The sequence below is a fragment of the Hippoglossus hippoglossus genome, chromosome 23 (genome assembly GCF_009819705.1).
Source record: "Hippoglossus hippoglossus isolate fHipHip1 chromosome 23, fHipHip1.pri, whole genome shotgun sequence".
Classification (NCBI taxonomy): domain Eukaryota; kingdom Metazoa; phylum Chordata; class Actinopteri; order Pleuronectiformes; family Pleuronectidae; genus Hippoglossus; species Hippoglossus hippoglossus.
This window is the reverse complement of record NC_047173.1, coordinates 4,876,641-4,892,967: the sequence shown is the minus strand read 5'-3', so window position 1 is coordinate 4,892,967 and position 16,327 is coordinate 4,876,641. Positions and strand designations below refer to the sequence as shown.

At 44.2% G+C, this 16,327-nt stretch overlaps 1 protein-coding gene across 3 annotated transcripts; it reads right to left on the bottom strand.

Moving 5' to 3' along the window:
- Positions 1–772: 772 nt before the first annotated feature.
- On the bottom strand, positions 773–16,327 carry scaf11 (SR-related CTD-associated factor 11). 3 transcript variants are annotated; one of them, XM_034577830.1, is made up of 15 exons: positions 16,094–16,327; positions 9,881–9,927; positions 9,646–9,791; positions 9,289–9,372; positions 8,773–8,852; positions 8,535–8,614; positions 8,409–8,446; positions 8,237–8,310; positions 7,134–7,259; positions 6,518–6,618; positions 3,080–5,281; positions 2,325–2,647; positions 2,002–2,169; positions 1,803–1,922; positions 773–1,625 (listed from the first exon to the last, which is right to left on the bottom strand). In XM_034577830.1, the coding sequence occupies exons 2-15, from the start codon at positions 9,897–9,899 to the stop codon at positions 1,530–1,532; spliced, it is 3,657 nt and encodes a 1,218-aa protein (XP_034433721.1). In that variant the 5' UTR covers positions 9,900–9,927; positions 16,094–16,327; the 3' UTR covers positions 773–1,529. The 3 variants fall into 3 exon arrangements, with proteins under 3 accessions (XP_034433721.1, XP_034433723.1, XP_034433722.1); XM_034577832.1 differs by having other exon boundaries at positions 1,803–1,916; positions 16,094–16,278; XM_034577831.1 differs by having other exon boundaries at positions 2,325–2,650; positions 3,086–5,281; positions 16,094–16,278.

Genomic DNA, 16,327 nt, shown 5'->3' with positions numbered 1-16,327 from the left:
GGCCCAAGTTATTCAAACTTCCCCATAACTGAAAATAAGGTGAAGTGAAATACAGCCGGAAACGTTCTCTCTCAAACTACAGGCAGAGAAAGTCGTTATCTTAGTCTTTCACATAACCAAGCCCCGTTTGCTGAGATAAATTCTGACTGGGGTGTTTGTATTCATCACGTCCGTGTTGGCCAAATCATTTTAAAGCAAACAGAAGTAGCGTTAAACGAACATGAACATATTTAAGACCAACCTTAATGTGTTTGACCCCGTGCATAATATTTGAAGATATTTTTAAACCCTACAATTCAGATGATTACATTTTAAGACAAAGTAGGAACCGTGTATTAGTTCAGAGTCTGGTAACATCATGTTATCTTCCACACACAGGTCCACCCGCCGTCAGTCTGAGGAACTGAAATGACCCGTGTTCAGTGGAAAACAGTAGTCGGGCACATTTAGATGTAAAATATCGATACGATTAATACTCTGTACTGTAGCAGTGCTCTGACACACTGTGAATCTATTTCATGGAAGCTGTTCACTTCCTGTCTGGTAGTTGTTTCCTTGGATGATTTAGAGAGTCGTGGTGGTTTTAAACGGGCACAGAGACAAACCCTGTGCAGAAAACAAAAGTGACACATCACAGCAGTGGTTGTTGTTTGAGAGGCGATTGTTGGGAAATGCAGTTCACCAGATGCAAACGCTGCGGCTCAAAGACGGAGACAAAATGAGGACGCGCCCTCCGGTGACACGGAGGCGTTCTTGACAAACACACAGAGCATCAGGAAGCAGCTAATTTATTTCACTACTCTCTGGATACTTTGCACAGTTCATGTTCTCGCATTGACAGTTATTACACATTCAGGCAGGGTGCGGGGGTCAGTTTCACCTGGGTCGCCCCCCCCCCTCCGGGACCTGCACCTTCCGTTACACACTCGCTGCTGATTGGCCATCCCGCTCATCGACCAATCAGGGCCCTGATTACAATCACACTCATCAGATTCCTGCCCGTCACCGGGGCCACAGAGATTAATAAAGGCAATGCACTTTTTTTAAACTAGGCTTTCCTCTGAAATATTATATAATATTTAAAAAAGAACATTGACAATAATCAATAAGCTATGTGATCAGGATGCCGCGGAGGAGACGTAGATCGTACCAGCCGGCACCCTGGGAGAGGCTCTCCTCTACATGAGCTAACGTTGTTCACTGAGCGTTGCATCTTCAGTATCTACCGTCCCTCTCCCCGCCCCACGCTACCCTGCGCTCCTTACAGTAGTTCCCAAGTCACATGATCTATGCAAAATAAAGGGCTCTTGCATTACAATTTCTGATTGGGTCATTCTTTTTCTAACAAAATATGAAAATCTATAGAAAAAAATCTTCATTCAATAAAAGGTACAGATATCCAAAAAAATGAAAATGCTGGCGCTCCGTCCTCTTTCAGTTTGGAGGCCAAATTCCAGCTTGAGGAAATTGCACTTGAGCAGCTGAATGGGTCAGCGAGGGCATCGCCGCGCCAACAGCACGCCACAGATTCATTTCTTGCGGGCGTGTTTGTATTTGTCCACGTAGGCCTTCACTAGGTTGGCCACCTTGCTGGAGTTCACCTCACCACTCTTGCTGTGACACACCTGAAGAAGAAGAACACAGCAAAATGTCAAATAAACAATATGTCCTGACCTTATATCAGATATGATCCTCCAGTGACAGATATTCGACTAAAAATGAGCAGCCGCTTCTGTCTGAAATAAAAGGACCATTATTACAAAGAAAAATTAATTTCCAGAAGTGAAGAGAGAAGCGTTTACCTTCTCTACTGCTTTGCGGACGATCTCCTTGTACTCCTCCTTAGTGATTTCCTTCTTTTGGTAATAAGGTTTGATGGCGTTCTTCACTTCATTCACAGCTCTCTCTTGGATCTGCTGTTTCTGAAGAGGATGACAGGATGATTGGAGACAAACAAATAGAAACAAAACAGTCATGGAGAGACAGGTGGCTGCAACCTACCTTTTCCTTTTTGGAGCTGTCGGCATGAGCCCTGTTATGGCCGTACTGAGTGGTAGAGGATGGGAACATCTGGCTCTGTGCTAAGTGCATCTGGGTCACTGCGGCACCAGCTTTGGTAGGGGTGGGAAGCAGGGCAGGTTTCCCATAACCCATCATGGAACTCGACATCTAAGGCCACCCAGGAAATGACATACATTTGAATAAAGCCTGCATTAGGACAGCACACATGTATCTTATTTGCTTATTGAAGCTAGTTTTAATGCTAATAGAGATGCAGGATGTAGAACTTAATCTCTTCCCGTCTGTATCCCAGTTTTACATACCTGAGTCATGTGGCCATCAGGCTGAGCTGCTGCCGTCTGGCTGCCTTGCTGCATGGGTGGAGGCGGCGGAGGGGGAGGCGGGAGGCCCTGAGCGCCAACAGCGGGCACCTGAAGCAGCGGCACTGCAGGGTGGAGGTGCACGGGGACCTGAGGGGGCATGGCGTATGGTGCCGCAGGCTGCAAGCTGACGGGCAGGGCTCCTCGCGGCCCCTGCATGGGGTAGTGATGGTGAAGAACATTCAGCTGAGGAGGATTCGCGTTCATCACCGGCACCGGAGCGTTACCTGGGACAGCCGGGGCAGTAGGCTCGCCTTTAGAGAGATCTGGGGAGTAAAGAAAACAAAATGAAAACTGTCTGGAAGAAATGTATAAAAGATATAACGCCCAGATTTTGAAGCTGGTTTAGACTACTGTGTATTTATATAGGTACAAAATTTAATTAAAAAATGTGCACCTAACAGAGGTGTTTACACAGTCAGTCAGTGGCAGAATCATGCAGATGCTGAGCGAGTAATACAAGAGAGATTTTCATAGGAATAAATCAGGAGCCTGGAGGTTTTTTGGTCTGTTCACAGTTGCATCACAGCACTAAAATTATCTTCCTCTCCGAGCATCAAAGACACGACTTCTGCTTCTATTTTAGAAGGAGAGTTGGCTGATTCATGGCCTGCTTTTGGAAAAGTTTTCTCGAGCAGTTACAGGAGTGTTTTAGTGTTTTGGGAGTAATAACCAAGCAAAGACTGAGGAGGCCTCACCTGCTGCTGCTGCTGCTGGCTGCTCCTCCTCGGATCTGTTCCAGCCTCCTGCTCCTCCCCTCTCCCTCTTCGAGTAATAGTCCTGGACGTCGGCAGGAAGCGTTCTCCTGACAGCCCAGCTGGATGCTGATGACCATCCCGACCGATCGACCATAGAGTCGTTTGGATCCATGTCTTTCCTCCGGCCACCGCCACGGTTTTCGTTGAAGCGGCTGTATGCATCATTCCCTGAATTGTTGCCTGTACCTGAGAAGTTATTTCTGGGCCAGCGGTTATCGCCCGTTTCCTCCTGATTGTAAAAGCTACGGTTGCCACCGCCCCGCCCTGCACCTCGCCCCCGTTCAAACCCTCCCCGGCCCCCCCTGCCACGTGAATCCCCTCTGTTCCCACCACTGTTGCGTGGACCAATTTCCCGGCTCCTGGTCTCAGCATCCTCGCGAGTCTTTTCTGTAACCCAGTCAGGATTATCTGACCAGCCCTGGCGATCAGGGGAACCTTCAGTAGGCACACCATTTTCTGAGCGGCCAGCGCCTCCTTGATACCTCCGTCCCTCACTACCTGACCCACCACTCTGTCCTGACCTCCATCCGCCCTTGCGCTCCTTCTTCTGTGGAGACTGCTCTCTGGAGTTTGGCCATTCGGGGCTGGGCCCCCGTCTGTAAGACCTTGTTCTGGATCGAGACCTGGACCGAGAGCGGGACCTGGATTTAGAGCGACTCCTCGATCGCCGTCTCCTCCTCTCATGGCTACGCTCCCTCCTAGAATGGTCTCTCTCGCCATCCCGGTCCCTGTCTCTTTCTCTGCTGCGAGCCCGGGACGAGTGGCTGGAAGGCGGGCTGCCATCCCGCTCTCTAGACCTTGAGCGTGAGCGCCTAGATGATTCACGTTTGGACTCCCTTTTAGGTGACCAGGTGGAGGTCGGGGAGTGGAAGCGAGAGCGCCGCTGCCTGCCGTTCTTCCTCTCTGGGCTGTTTTCCCTCTCCTCTTGGTCCTTTTGGGTCTCGCCCTTGGTGACTTGGCTTTCAGAAGGAGGGGGTCCCGCAGCAGCTGGGTCAGCACTCTCCTTCGGCAGATCCAAAATGGCACCGTTACCATGGTCACTCATGGGTGAACTACAGTCCATGGGGATGACATTAGTATCATCCTTGGATGGACCGTCATCCTTGGTTTCTTCCCCAGAACTGTCACCGACTGACTGCTCTTCTGAAATAAGCTTTTTAGAGCCAGTGTCCTCAGAAGCTTTAGTTCCTGGATCAGCTACATTTTCCTCCGAGTCTCCAGCAGGGGGCGAGCCAGGTTCTGACAAGTTCTCCAACGATTCAGCCTTCGCATCCTTGGCTTCTTCGGACTCTGAAATCTCCATTTCATCATCCTGCTCTGTTTGCTCATCGCAGCATGGAGACGTCAGGTCTTCCAGCAGAGCGTTGTGAGAGTCAGAGGGTGAAGGAGTTTTCTCATAGTCCTTGTCTCCAGAGGAAGCTGGGCTGGGTGGCTCTTCCTCCTCCTTTTTGCTCTCGTCGCCCTCGGAGCATGAACTGGGGCTGTGAGCAGCCAAGTCAGAGGGAAAATATGGCTCATCATCGTCCTCATCTGGCTTCTCTTCTTGTTCTGGTTCATGTTCATGAGGTGGTTCCTGAGTTTCATCACTGTCCTGTGCCACGTCGTTACTCAGAGATTCTGCACGTACGTCAGCAGAGTTGACACCGTCCTGGTCTGCACTGAGGCTCCCTTCGGTATCAGAGTGCTGCTGCTGCTCTGATGTGTTTGTATCCTGCTCTTTATCACTTTTGTCTTCTTCTTCTTCCTCCTCCTTCTCCTTGTTGTCAACTCCGTCAGCCTCTTCCTCCTCCTCACTAGCGGCCAGACTGCTTATGGGTTCGGGAGAGCGCTTTTTTCTTGCCGTGGCTTTCCGCTTGCCGCTGGCCTTTCGGTTTGTCGCCTTCCTCTTGGCCGGTGCCTGAGAAGTCTTGGCCGGCTTGGCAGTCTGGTGGTTGTTAGACGAGTCAGAGTCTGATGAACTGGACTGAGGCGGCGATGAGGGGTCAGTCGCGGGAGTCTCTTCCTGGGTTTTACTGTTGCGTCCGGAACGTCTGGTCGGTAGAGACTCGGTCTCTTTGGTGGGCGCTTTGGAGGTTGAGGCTCGGCTGCCTCTCTTCTCTCCTCCTTTGGGACATGTGATGGCGCAGACAACACCCTCAAACACTGTGGGAAAGAAGTTATATGATCAAGAACCCTTTTCATTGGCAAATAAGAGCCACACAAACATTCAGATTCCCTTTTTTAGCTGATGCTGACTGGCACTTTCACAGAATCAGTTGGAATCGCTTGTGTCAGCTATTGCTAATTAAATGGTAATGTAGCTTGATGGTGACTCAACCAAAGAGCCTTTGTGAGGGAAGACGCTTCACTCTGCAACTTTTCTGTCGATCAAACAACTCCAACAAAGTGATCCATCTTCTCTCTGGCTGATCTTTTCATATCAACTTCAGGAGGTGAAACTCCCAAATGAATCTTTCATTCACGTCATATCAATTATTTAAACTGGCCAAATTATATTGAATCAAGCAGCTCATGTACGAGGTGTGCCGAGGTCAATAATCTACAGCAGCTATTTAAATGCACTAGATAAGGACATCATTTAATACCTTCTGCAGATATATCCGTATAAGTTTACTAATACAATTATTATTGGGTCCAGCTTTGGCAGATCAGGTTTGGTTCAAAAACACTAACAGCAACAAGGTTAGTTGAAATACTTCAGCATCTAGCACTGTAGTATAAAGGCTGAAAAAATTACCTAACTATTTAAATAATTTCGTATGCTCCAATGATAAATCTCAGAGGTTACCCCTCTATGATGCATTTCTCAAAACAAACCATGCACACTTATGGGGTGTGTGAAAGTGTGGGAGAGCTCCGGTGGCCAATTGGATACAGTGCATGCCATGTAACCACAGCACCCACGGTTAAATTCCAGCTGTGGACTTTGCTGCATGTCATATCCCCCCCCCCTCTCTCTCCCCTTGTTTCCTGTCTGTCTTTTCACAGTGGACTACTTTAGTAATCTTGTTTTTAACTGCTAATGACTCTCTTTTGAACTTTTTACATTATAATTTTATCTTGTGCGTCCTTTATTGCATCTTTCTCTCACGCTGTTTTTACTTTCTTTCTATCTTTACTTGTATTGTTTTTCCTTTGTCATGTTTGTATTTTAACATGCTATATAAATAAATCTGAATAGACATTTCGATCAAATTAAGGTTAAATTGGCAACAAAATGTTTCAAATAAATAAAAATACATTTCAGTATTAAAGTATCTTACTTTTAAAATGTCAACCAAAGCTCTCCAATGATCGTTCAAACAATCTTAAAATCTATTAGTCACATTTAACACAGTAAACTCCAATGATATTCACAATGTGTCAGACGTGACTCACCAAAATGTCCGGGGCTGAACAGTGAGCTGGAGGTCAAGGGAGATGAGCAGAGTCCAAATGGAAATGGGCTGTGGTTCCAACTTGCAGGATGGAAACTCCGCCTGTAAAACAGAGACGAGGGTAAAAGTAGTGCCAGAATTTTTCTATCTGTGGCTGAATATATGTAAACTTGGCCTTTGTTAATTTCCTATTATTTTATTATCATCCCTTCGTTATTAAGCTGATACTGTGCCTCCAAAGTCCTGATGCTGATTACTGATCACAGCAATGAGTAAAATGTCGGTCCCAAAGTATGTGAATGAAACGTGCTTCTCTGTACTGAATCAAGGAATCAGCTCTTCTCTGTGGTTTTCATCCAACTGCAATTTGTGTGACTCATTGTCAAACATTTGAATAACTGAACAGTGGAAAAGCAGGACAGAGACTTATTTTCTTGCGTCTATATTGCTGCCACAAAACTCGAACTGAAATTATTCTGCTCTGGACATTAAAGAGAAAACTGCTCCCAACTTGCTTGGAATTTGTGTGAGCAGTCCCCTGTACAGCTCTATAATGTATGCTGTGACTCCAGAGAGAGATGATGTGTCCTACTAGTGTTCAGGTGAGATTTCATTACCTTGAGGTGCCATTAACAGGGATGGGAGCAGCAGGAGACAGCCACGGACAGTCTTGCACTTGGGGTTTGCACGGTGTGAAACCAGCATCGTAAGGTATCTCCTCTGTCACCCAAACAGGCTCTGCACTGCAGGAACAAGACAGGAAGTTAGTTGGTTTTCACAAATGCTCCAGGTGTACCATTCATATTCTAGTAGAGGAGAATGTTTGTTGTTTGTTGAAATGTGCTGTAAATTTCAAAACTTACTGACACACAAGCTATAGTAATTTCACCATGTTTTATAATGATATAATATATACTATCAATAAAAATTATGATAGTATTTTCATATTTATCGAACGCCGGCATCTTGTTAGGTTAAGTGAAGACGTCAACCCCAAAGGTCAGAGTCGGGACACGATATCAGTGTTTGTTAAACGCATGCAATGTGGTGACAGTGGATGTTAGCATTTGCTAGCTATGTCCAAAGATCACTAACAGTTCTCCTGCTGTTACAGTGCCCACCCGCCTGCCGCTCCTTCCACCATGTTTTTAAAAACACACAACAAATGCAGCGCTTGCTGCTCCTGCATCTTGGAGACTTGCTGACTTTGGTTGATGCTGGACAGTATCAATGGTAGTGTTTCTTAGCAGCACCACTGCATCCAGGCGTATTACGCTGCACCAGTCAACAAGAGACTCTTTTCCAATTTAAAATAAATTCATATTTATGTTATGTACACAGTGCACCTGTGTATGGGATACCATTAGTCAATGTGGTTGATGCTGGACAAGGTTTTACCACGAGCATTACACTGTGGTAATCACCTGCGTTTATATGATCATTTAAATTTCAAGGTAAAACTATCCGATTGGAATTCAAATTGCAAATAGACCATTGCAGGCAATGTGTCTTGTATTCCAGCAGGGGGCCTGGTTAAAACGCACTGTTCTCCTGACCTATTGACCTCACTGAACACCAGGTTATTGTACTGTCTCACAACTAGACCACACTACAGGACCTTAGTCCAAACACACACAGCATTACTGTACTTGTCATAATTGATTATAATATATATTACATATACTATAATAATACATTCATTCAGGGAAGTGCAGCTTACATGTCCTGTGCTGATGTGGTGGTTAATGAGACACAGGGAGAAGGTGACCAAGTGCAGCACTCTGTTCCTCGCACCTTGAGAAAATACAAACATTTACATTCAAGTAAAAGTCAAGCAATGTGCATATAAGACAATGAAAAAGGAGCAAAAAAAAAAAAAAAAAAGAACCTACCTTTTTTCTGCTCAGAGACGAGGGATCTTCATCGTTACCTGGAACAGACATTTACAGACAGTTAGATCTTGCTGAAGAAATGTGAGTAGGACACATGTAAATGAAGGAAGAAGGGTTTCGACATACATTTCCTCACAAGTCCTTTTGTTATGGCATCTGCTGTCCTCTCTGCCTTTTGCCGTCTCAATCTTCTTGCAGGTTTACTTCTGAAAACAAAACAACACCTACATTGTTCAGGGACCCGTTTCCAAACTAAACTGCTTAAAAGTCAATCTAAATATCCTAAAATCAAGAGAGAAAAATTCTACTACATCACATTTCCTATTACACCTTATGATTCCATTTTAAAAAAGCTAATACTCACTTGAGACAGACTTTTTGTTCAGGGTTTCTACAGCAGCAAATTTCAGCTTCAAGTTGAGTTGTTCTCCTCCTCACAGGAACCTTTAAACAGCAAGGACAGAAGAAGATTGTGTTTTAGGGCTAAAATGTACAATAGTTTGACACAAAGGTTATTCAAAGCTCTGTGGTTAAATGACAGTTGGCATGGCTGGAGCACAGAGACACAATGAATCTTAATTGAGTAACTGCATCAAAACAATATAATTTGCAGTTTTTAAGTTGTTCAAAATGCTACTACGTGCAAAGTAGTCAGCTGACAAACAAAACGCTTTATGCAAAGACATTCTGTCCACAGAGGACAAGTGGGAGTCAGTGAGAACATTTTCCCCTGAAAACAGGCCAGGGAATATCTTCTTTACAGAGCAGGTAAACTCAATAATAAAGCCTCTTTGTCAAATTAAGTTGGATTACAGAAAAGACCAGCAGCCCTGGTATCTTAAGCTATGACAGAGAAAGTGCAGGTATAAATCAGACTGACCTGCACACAGCTCAGATTCCCGTCCCATCTGTAAACATTAGTGAAAGGTCTTCTGTCCACCGGACAGGAAGGAGCCATCTGCAACTTCAAAGTAAAACACATCCAAATCTTAACATGCTAATACAAGATTGCACACTGCTTAAAAAATAAACAATGATTTTGAGCTGTACAAAAAATTACATTTCACAAACGAGCTGATGCCTGCCTCTGTTTTGTAGAAATTCCACATTATGACAATTTTAAAAGCCAATGACGTGTGTTTGATTCTAATAAACAGTGGTAGAAACAAAATCACACCCATTACAATTATGCTTTTTGGTCAGTATTCAGCTCATGAGTACTGTACAGCTTCTTTACCTCTGCCCATGTGAGGAGGCATCTGAGGCAGAAGACGTGGCAGCAGCTGTCGGGCATGGCGAGCTCGCCTCCGGCCAGGACGCCCAGGCAGATAGGACACCTCTCTGCCTCCTCAGGATCCGTCCCATCAGGCGGACCCTGGCCGCCTAAAAATACAGGGGAGGAGACACCGAATAAGATGGGATATTTTCTAGGATGACACTTCAAACAATAGGAGCCTAAAATATTCACTCACTGCTTCCGGCTCCAGTCATGTCCGGTCCTGAGCTGTCCTGCTCACGCCTACAACACAGAGAGAAGGAGAGAAAATTAAGAAATTAAGAAGAAAGTATAGATACAAAAAGAGGAGTTCAGCTGATTATTGAAATTAAATGCATTATCACAGCAGCAAAACACACACACAATATTGCAAAAGTCCAAAGTGATCTGACATGAGTTTAGCTCCTCATCTGTCCACAGTTGAACAAACTGTCTATAAATGGAGATTAATTTGTTGTGTGGCTTTTCTCCCTACAACTTGGTTTCCTGCTTAGATGGCTCAAAGGCAGAAAGCAGAACAATCAGTGCGATAAATAGTAAATACAACCCCAGCGTAAAAGCTGCAGACTTACAGAAATCACTAGAGCTGATTAACATTAACAATGTTCCTATACTACGATTGGAAATGCCTCAACTGCTGATAGTGCCGGGTCGAGCATTGGTAAGTACGCAAATCTTTGTACAAATCCAATTTCACCTCTTTAAAGTATATTAGTTTCCCTCCCAGTAAACTTTCTTTTCCCATAAATCACTTAATCGCCACTCGAAAACAGCAGTTGGGCTGTACTGCCACTGACAAGCATGGTTATTCGAGTGGTGAAGAAGAAGTGATCTCCGGGAGAGTAGCCAGAGGTAGCTCACTTCAGCAATTTGGGATTATTTCACACTGGACGCTCTGACAAGTGAAACGGAGATGTGTGTCGTATGCATGATTTCAGTTTCGATGGGTGGCATTAGTGTTGCCAATTACACAATAGGCCATACAACAATGATAGCAATCAGCACTTCTACACAGAGTTAGTAACATAGAGCTGTTACAAAATGTGATACAAGTTTTTAACTGCACTGGTATTGGATCGATGCTCCGTATCAGCCAATGTGCAAAGTCCAAGTTTGCAAACCTTCGACATGCAAGTTTTTTTTTTTACATAATTGCATGTCGAAGGTTTGCCAAAGACGCATTCAAAAGACCAAAAGACAACGGACCAAAGGTTTTGTGGCTTAACAGAGGTTGAATTGTTTGGGAAGAACACACTGAAAAGGCTAAAAGATGTGCAAGATAACTTTTATGTAGCAGTAATGAATAAGAAATATCTTCTCTTCATTTCTTTTGGGCAGCACAGATAACATCAGAGCTAATCAATCATACAGTCTTTGACAATTTAGCCCTGACGCCACTTTAATACTGGGCTTCAGAGCCAATTCCAAGCTCCTCACACTATCAACAGCTGGACAATGTGAAAGGGGAGACGTAACCTTGCTACCTTGCGTAGCCTCATCCCGATGTGACCCCAATCTGAACTAAGCAGCAGAAAAGTTATGTTTGAATGGTATTTATTAACTGTCCAACTCCAACACCAGCAGTTTCTGCAAAACCCTGATTTCTGTGCCACATTCCCACATAGCAGAAATAACTTTCTACCTCACAGAAGCAGATGGACTGAGTGTGCTCATTTGCCTCAAACAGTCCAAGTACCGAGTGTGCGTTAGCTGTGAGCTAGCAAACGTAAATATGTGGGCGTGTGTGATGAGATGAGGAGGACATGACAATTGTATGAGCTTTTAATAGATAGCAACTACTGTTTCTTCATAAAGCATCTTCATCAGTGTAAGTGTAGCCTTTTCATTGACTTGGACAGTCGCACCACCTCTAAAGCAGGACTTGTTGAATTGATGCTTGACAGTTGGTGTGCACAACGCATGGTACTGGCATGATCATCATAACGACAACAATCTGAGTTTCATGCTCGGGACACAACATAGCCAGCTGCTAGACGTGTACAAAAAGAGATGAGCAGACACAATGTTCACTAGCTGCCTCCTCTTTAACGTTAAAGTGTTTGGATTGACTCGCACCTACTCCTGAGTATTTGATTAAACACAACTGCTTACATAGACCCCATACAGCAAGTAGTCTATGCAGACACTGACAAAAAAATGCTAAATGCATTATTTCCATTCCAACAACATGGTTTTATTGAAATAATTCCACCTGGCTAGGGACGCAGGGACCACGGACAGCTCCACAGCCTGGCCACAGCGCCACCTAGTCCGGGGCAGACACCCAGGGAGCCATGCACAGCTCCACTAATCCACTTACAGTGTTCATTTTGGGTCTTTTCATACATGTTTGGCCGTGAAACGTAATTTTTCACACTTTTTAGCAGCTCTGACAGTAATTTACTGCTCCTCTCTGTGTCTACATCATTCGCGCTGTGCACTGCGCCAACTGCGTCAAACCAAACCGAGCGTGCCGCCATCTCCTCCGGCTCTACATACATTGACTAAGCTTACAAAGTCTGTTGTTTTTACCCAGTCTGAGTTTACACGTGTGCCGATCAGACAATTGGTGTGTGTGTGTGAGAACGCGAGGGCGAGAGAGGGGAAGAGAACAAGCGGGACAGCTGATGAATGCGTGCGCTGCTCTGAAGAAAGATTTAATTAAGAAAAGTACCGATTATGTGATAATCAGTGTTGATATTGTGGCGACAATCTTGGCGTCATCTTTTAAACTGCAGTGAGTCAGCGATGTCAGCTGAGCTGGGCTATACAAATACAATTTGATTAGATTTGACATGGAACACCATTTATCACAGCTCAAGCAGTCTTTTGCAATACGTACATCGCGCATGTTGATATCACGATGAAGATGAATTTTCGATATATCGTGCAGCCCTATGATCCATAGTAATGGATTACATCTGTCAAGATCCAATGTTCAGTTTCACTTGACTTAAAATTACATTGTTAATAGTATTATTTGCAGTTTACATTCAAACAAAGTCATGTTTCTCAAGAGCAGAGGGGCACCTTAAACTCTGACCTCATGTCTCCCTCCAGTAATATGCCACTTATGCTGGGTTTAAAGTGCTACGTTAAGAGGAGCAGTCACAGAGTCTACACACAGTCATCCTAGCTACGCCGCAGGCTTGGCTCATGTGCACAACCTTAACATTTTTACTTCATATTGTGGCTACAAAGATACCACATGGATACCACAAGAACTGCGACTGGTCAGCATGGCCTGCTTGTGATGTTTACGTGTGGTTCTAACACTAAAAAAAGTTTTAAAAGACCTTGGTAGCCTTCTCATTTTCAGAAACGCTTCAAAGCATTTGCATCGATAACTTTCAATGCAAATCATGTGCACACCATGACTCTGTCAGTGAAGGAAAGAACAGCCACTGCACAGAGAAACAGTCTCCTGCTCAGTCATGGAACCAGAAGCTAACTGAATGTGAGGTGTACACTAAGCACATCACCATCACTTATCACAAAGTGAATGAGAGAATATTTAAACAGTCACTATCAGGACTATAATTACAGTCTGACTCAACCTGGTCACATACATTACATCGATCTAGTGTAGTACTGTTGCTAGAAACAAGTGAAATCCAACACTGAGCTATGAATTAAACCCTAAGAAATACGTATCCATCATTAAATTCCCATTTATCTTGTTCGTAAAGTACCAATCGATCCTTTTCCTTGTGTGTGTGAATACCGGATGTGTGTTAAGGTTGAACAGTTAATCAAAATATTATTGAAATTGGCCAAGTATTTTAAACGTTAAGGTTAAATTGTTACAAAATTCTGTTATAAATGAAGCATTCTGGTTTGTACAGAAATTCCCAGGTCTACAAATCACAGTGATGTGATTTTATAAACAAGCATGTTATGTTACATCTATAGATTATCGTTCAGTGCTTTTTTTCAGCCAAAATTATAATCTAAATTTGACACTGAAACTGTGACTCATATCACAATCACTGTACGAGTCAAAATATTCGCAATGACTTTTTTTCCCCCACAGAGTTCAGGCCTAATGTGTGTCCAAGATGTTGTGAAGTAAAAAAGGACAACAGTTGATTGACATAAAATTCCTCTACAATAATTCAATATTGATAGTTTAAAAATCCATAATCATCACATTGATTTAAAAAAAAAAAAAAAAAATGTTTGTGTAAAAACAAACATATTTGATAGGAGCCTTAACATTTGTTGTAAAAATGTGAACAAGATATATAGTGAGAGGGCAAATTTAGAGATGACAAAATAAACACCTTAGTCTTTCCTGGTGGACAAACTAACGCCATTGACACTTTTTCTAAAGTAACACGTATGTAATGCCTGCTTCATGTGTCTCATAAATTCTCAAGCGAATCAAACAAACAAATTAAACGCCAGTACTCTACAATACACGTCCTAATAACTTGTGATCAGTGATGGTGTTCATTGTTAAAGTAATTGTTGAGTCATTGTTGAGCGCAGGTCAGAGGGGGAGTGAGGAGGAGACAGACTCCGACAGAGACTCAGACACAGGACGACTGGTCCTTTAATCAGCTTCTGTCCTGATCCTGAAGCAGCGGTGGTTATAATAATTCAGCGGTGGACACCCGCTAAAACAATGAATGTAGTGGAAAACATTTATCGATTATGTTCTGTCACTGTGTCGATGCTGAGTCGTCCACCTCCATGCAGGAGCACAAACATTAACACGTGATCTACTGCTGCTCCTACACTCTGCGCTGTGGGGGTCAACCTAACCTGACGTGGCTGTAAATCAATTCCAGCCACATGATTGGTTCAGCGAGGTGCGATTGTCATTTTCATTGGCTGTTCGTGTTGTCTGTCAAAACATAAATTGGAACGAGTTCTATCGACCATGACTTAAATGTCTATCGAGGAAAAGTTATATCGCGATAATTGTGCTGTGCATGCAGTGTGTGAGTGCACATTAATTCAATGCATGTGTGTCTGACTGATCAAACTGTACTGTAATGTGTTTTTATCAAGACGAAACAAAATCTATATAAATATAGACCCTTTACACTATTACTTGTTCTAAACTTTGTTGAATGAACAGACACAAAATAGAAGGAAGGAAATGCATGAAGGTTATAGGCTCCAGATTTAAATCCTGGCCATCAAGTGGTATGTGTTATGGTATGAATTATCACGATGCCACGTCTTTGGTATTTCTGATTGCTGATACTATATATCTGTGAAAAGCTCATTGTAGTTGATCTTGGCCTTGTGGATTCATTGACCAGGCTGTGGTGATGGGGATTTTACAGTATGTACGAGCTTCATCATTTAAACTGTAAACTGGACGAGTAGAAAAACATATGACATATATAGATGATAATAAATCTATAAGTGCTGGTGGATGCAACCTTAATTTTGAACTTTTAAACTTTCTAATGATACAGTTTACTAGTTTAAGTTTACTATTGAATGGTCTTCATTAGGCAACAGTGTCTTTAACAGTCGCTAAACTGATAACACTTGTGTGAGAGCTGAGATCAGTTGGGATTTTAAGGATTGAACGTGCAGAAACGAGCCTGTTCCCCTCAGAGTCCCGGTGAAGTAACACAAGTCCCGCTCGCCATCACACCTCTGCAGCGGGCTCACGGCGAGCAGGGGTCCGGTGTCTGACACTTAAACCCTCTGATGGCTGATCCAGGCTTTGCTGCTCCCGCTTCGTTCGTGACGATCGAGTTATTAGTCAAAGTGAAACCGACACAACCGATTGGGAGCAGTGCCTCTGGAGGGAGGAAACCAGCGGCCCTCACTTCAGAAACACTTAAAATAGTCCCGGTCAACACGGGCCATCAGTCTCCAGCCTTGTGCTCAAACTGTCATCCCAACTATCCGCTGCCCATTCCACACACCCGGGTCACTTGTAAACCCGAAATCCTCCATCAATGTGTAGCCCGGGGTTATATTAACACCTCATGGTAACTTATATGAATAGGAGGAGGTTGTTGTGGTTAAAGAGCAGTTGGGCTGGCAGTTGGAAAGCGGTGAATGCCGGCTGCTGTTTCTGGCAAACACGGCCTGGCTCCTGGAGACGTAAAATTAGCACCAACTTGATCAACCAGTGCCAACACGACGGTGTCAACACGGTTGTTGTCGCTTAGCCAGGCAGCTATCGCTAGCTGAAACGCTACCTGCGAGCTAGCTGGCTGCTGTTAGCACGACAGCAAACACGGCTAAAAAAGCGTCTAATATTAGCTACGGCGATTGCAATGAAGGTCACAAGTTAGCTAGCCTGGCTAGCAGCAGCAGCGAAGTTAGCTCGGGGGGGCTAGCTGGCTAGCCGTTTTGAACAACAGCACCTGCCTACGTCGCTTTTAGCTTGCTAGCATATAGCTCCAGTTAGCTGGTGACAAGAGTCGCTACTCACCTGTGAGTGCACCTGCGGCTGGTTTGCAGCTCGTTGAGTGCTTCTAAGAGTCCAGAGCTCCGCTATGAAGCGACGATCACTCGCACTATCGCAGAAGTGTTTTGGGCTAAAAACGGAGCGAAGCTTTCAGAAAGTCTCAGCCACATGTCTCGCGGTCTGGCTGAGAGTCGCTGCGGGTGGCGACACCAACCGGCGCCGCCGAGAATTACAAGGAGAAGCGGGTTCTGTCCATCT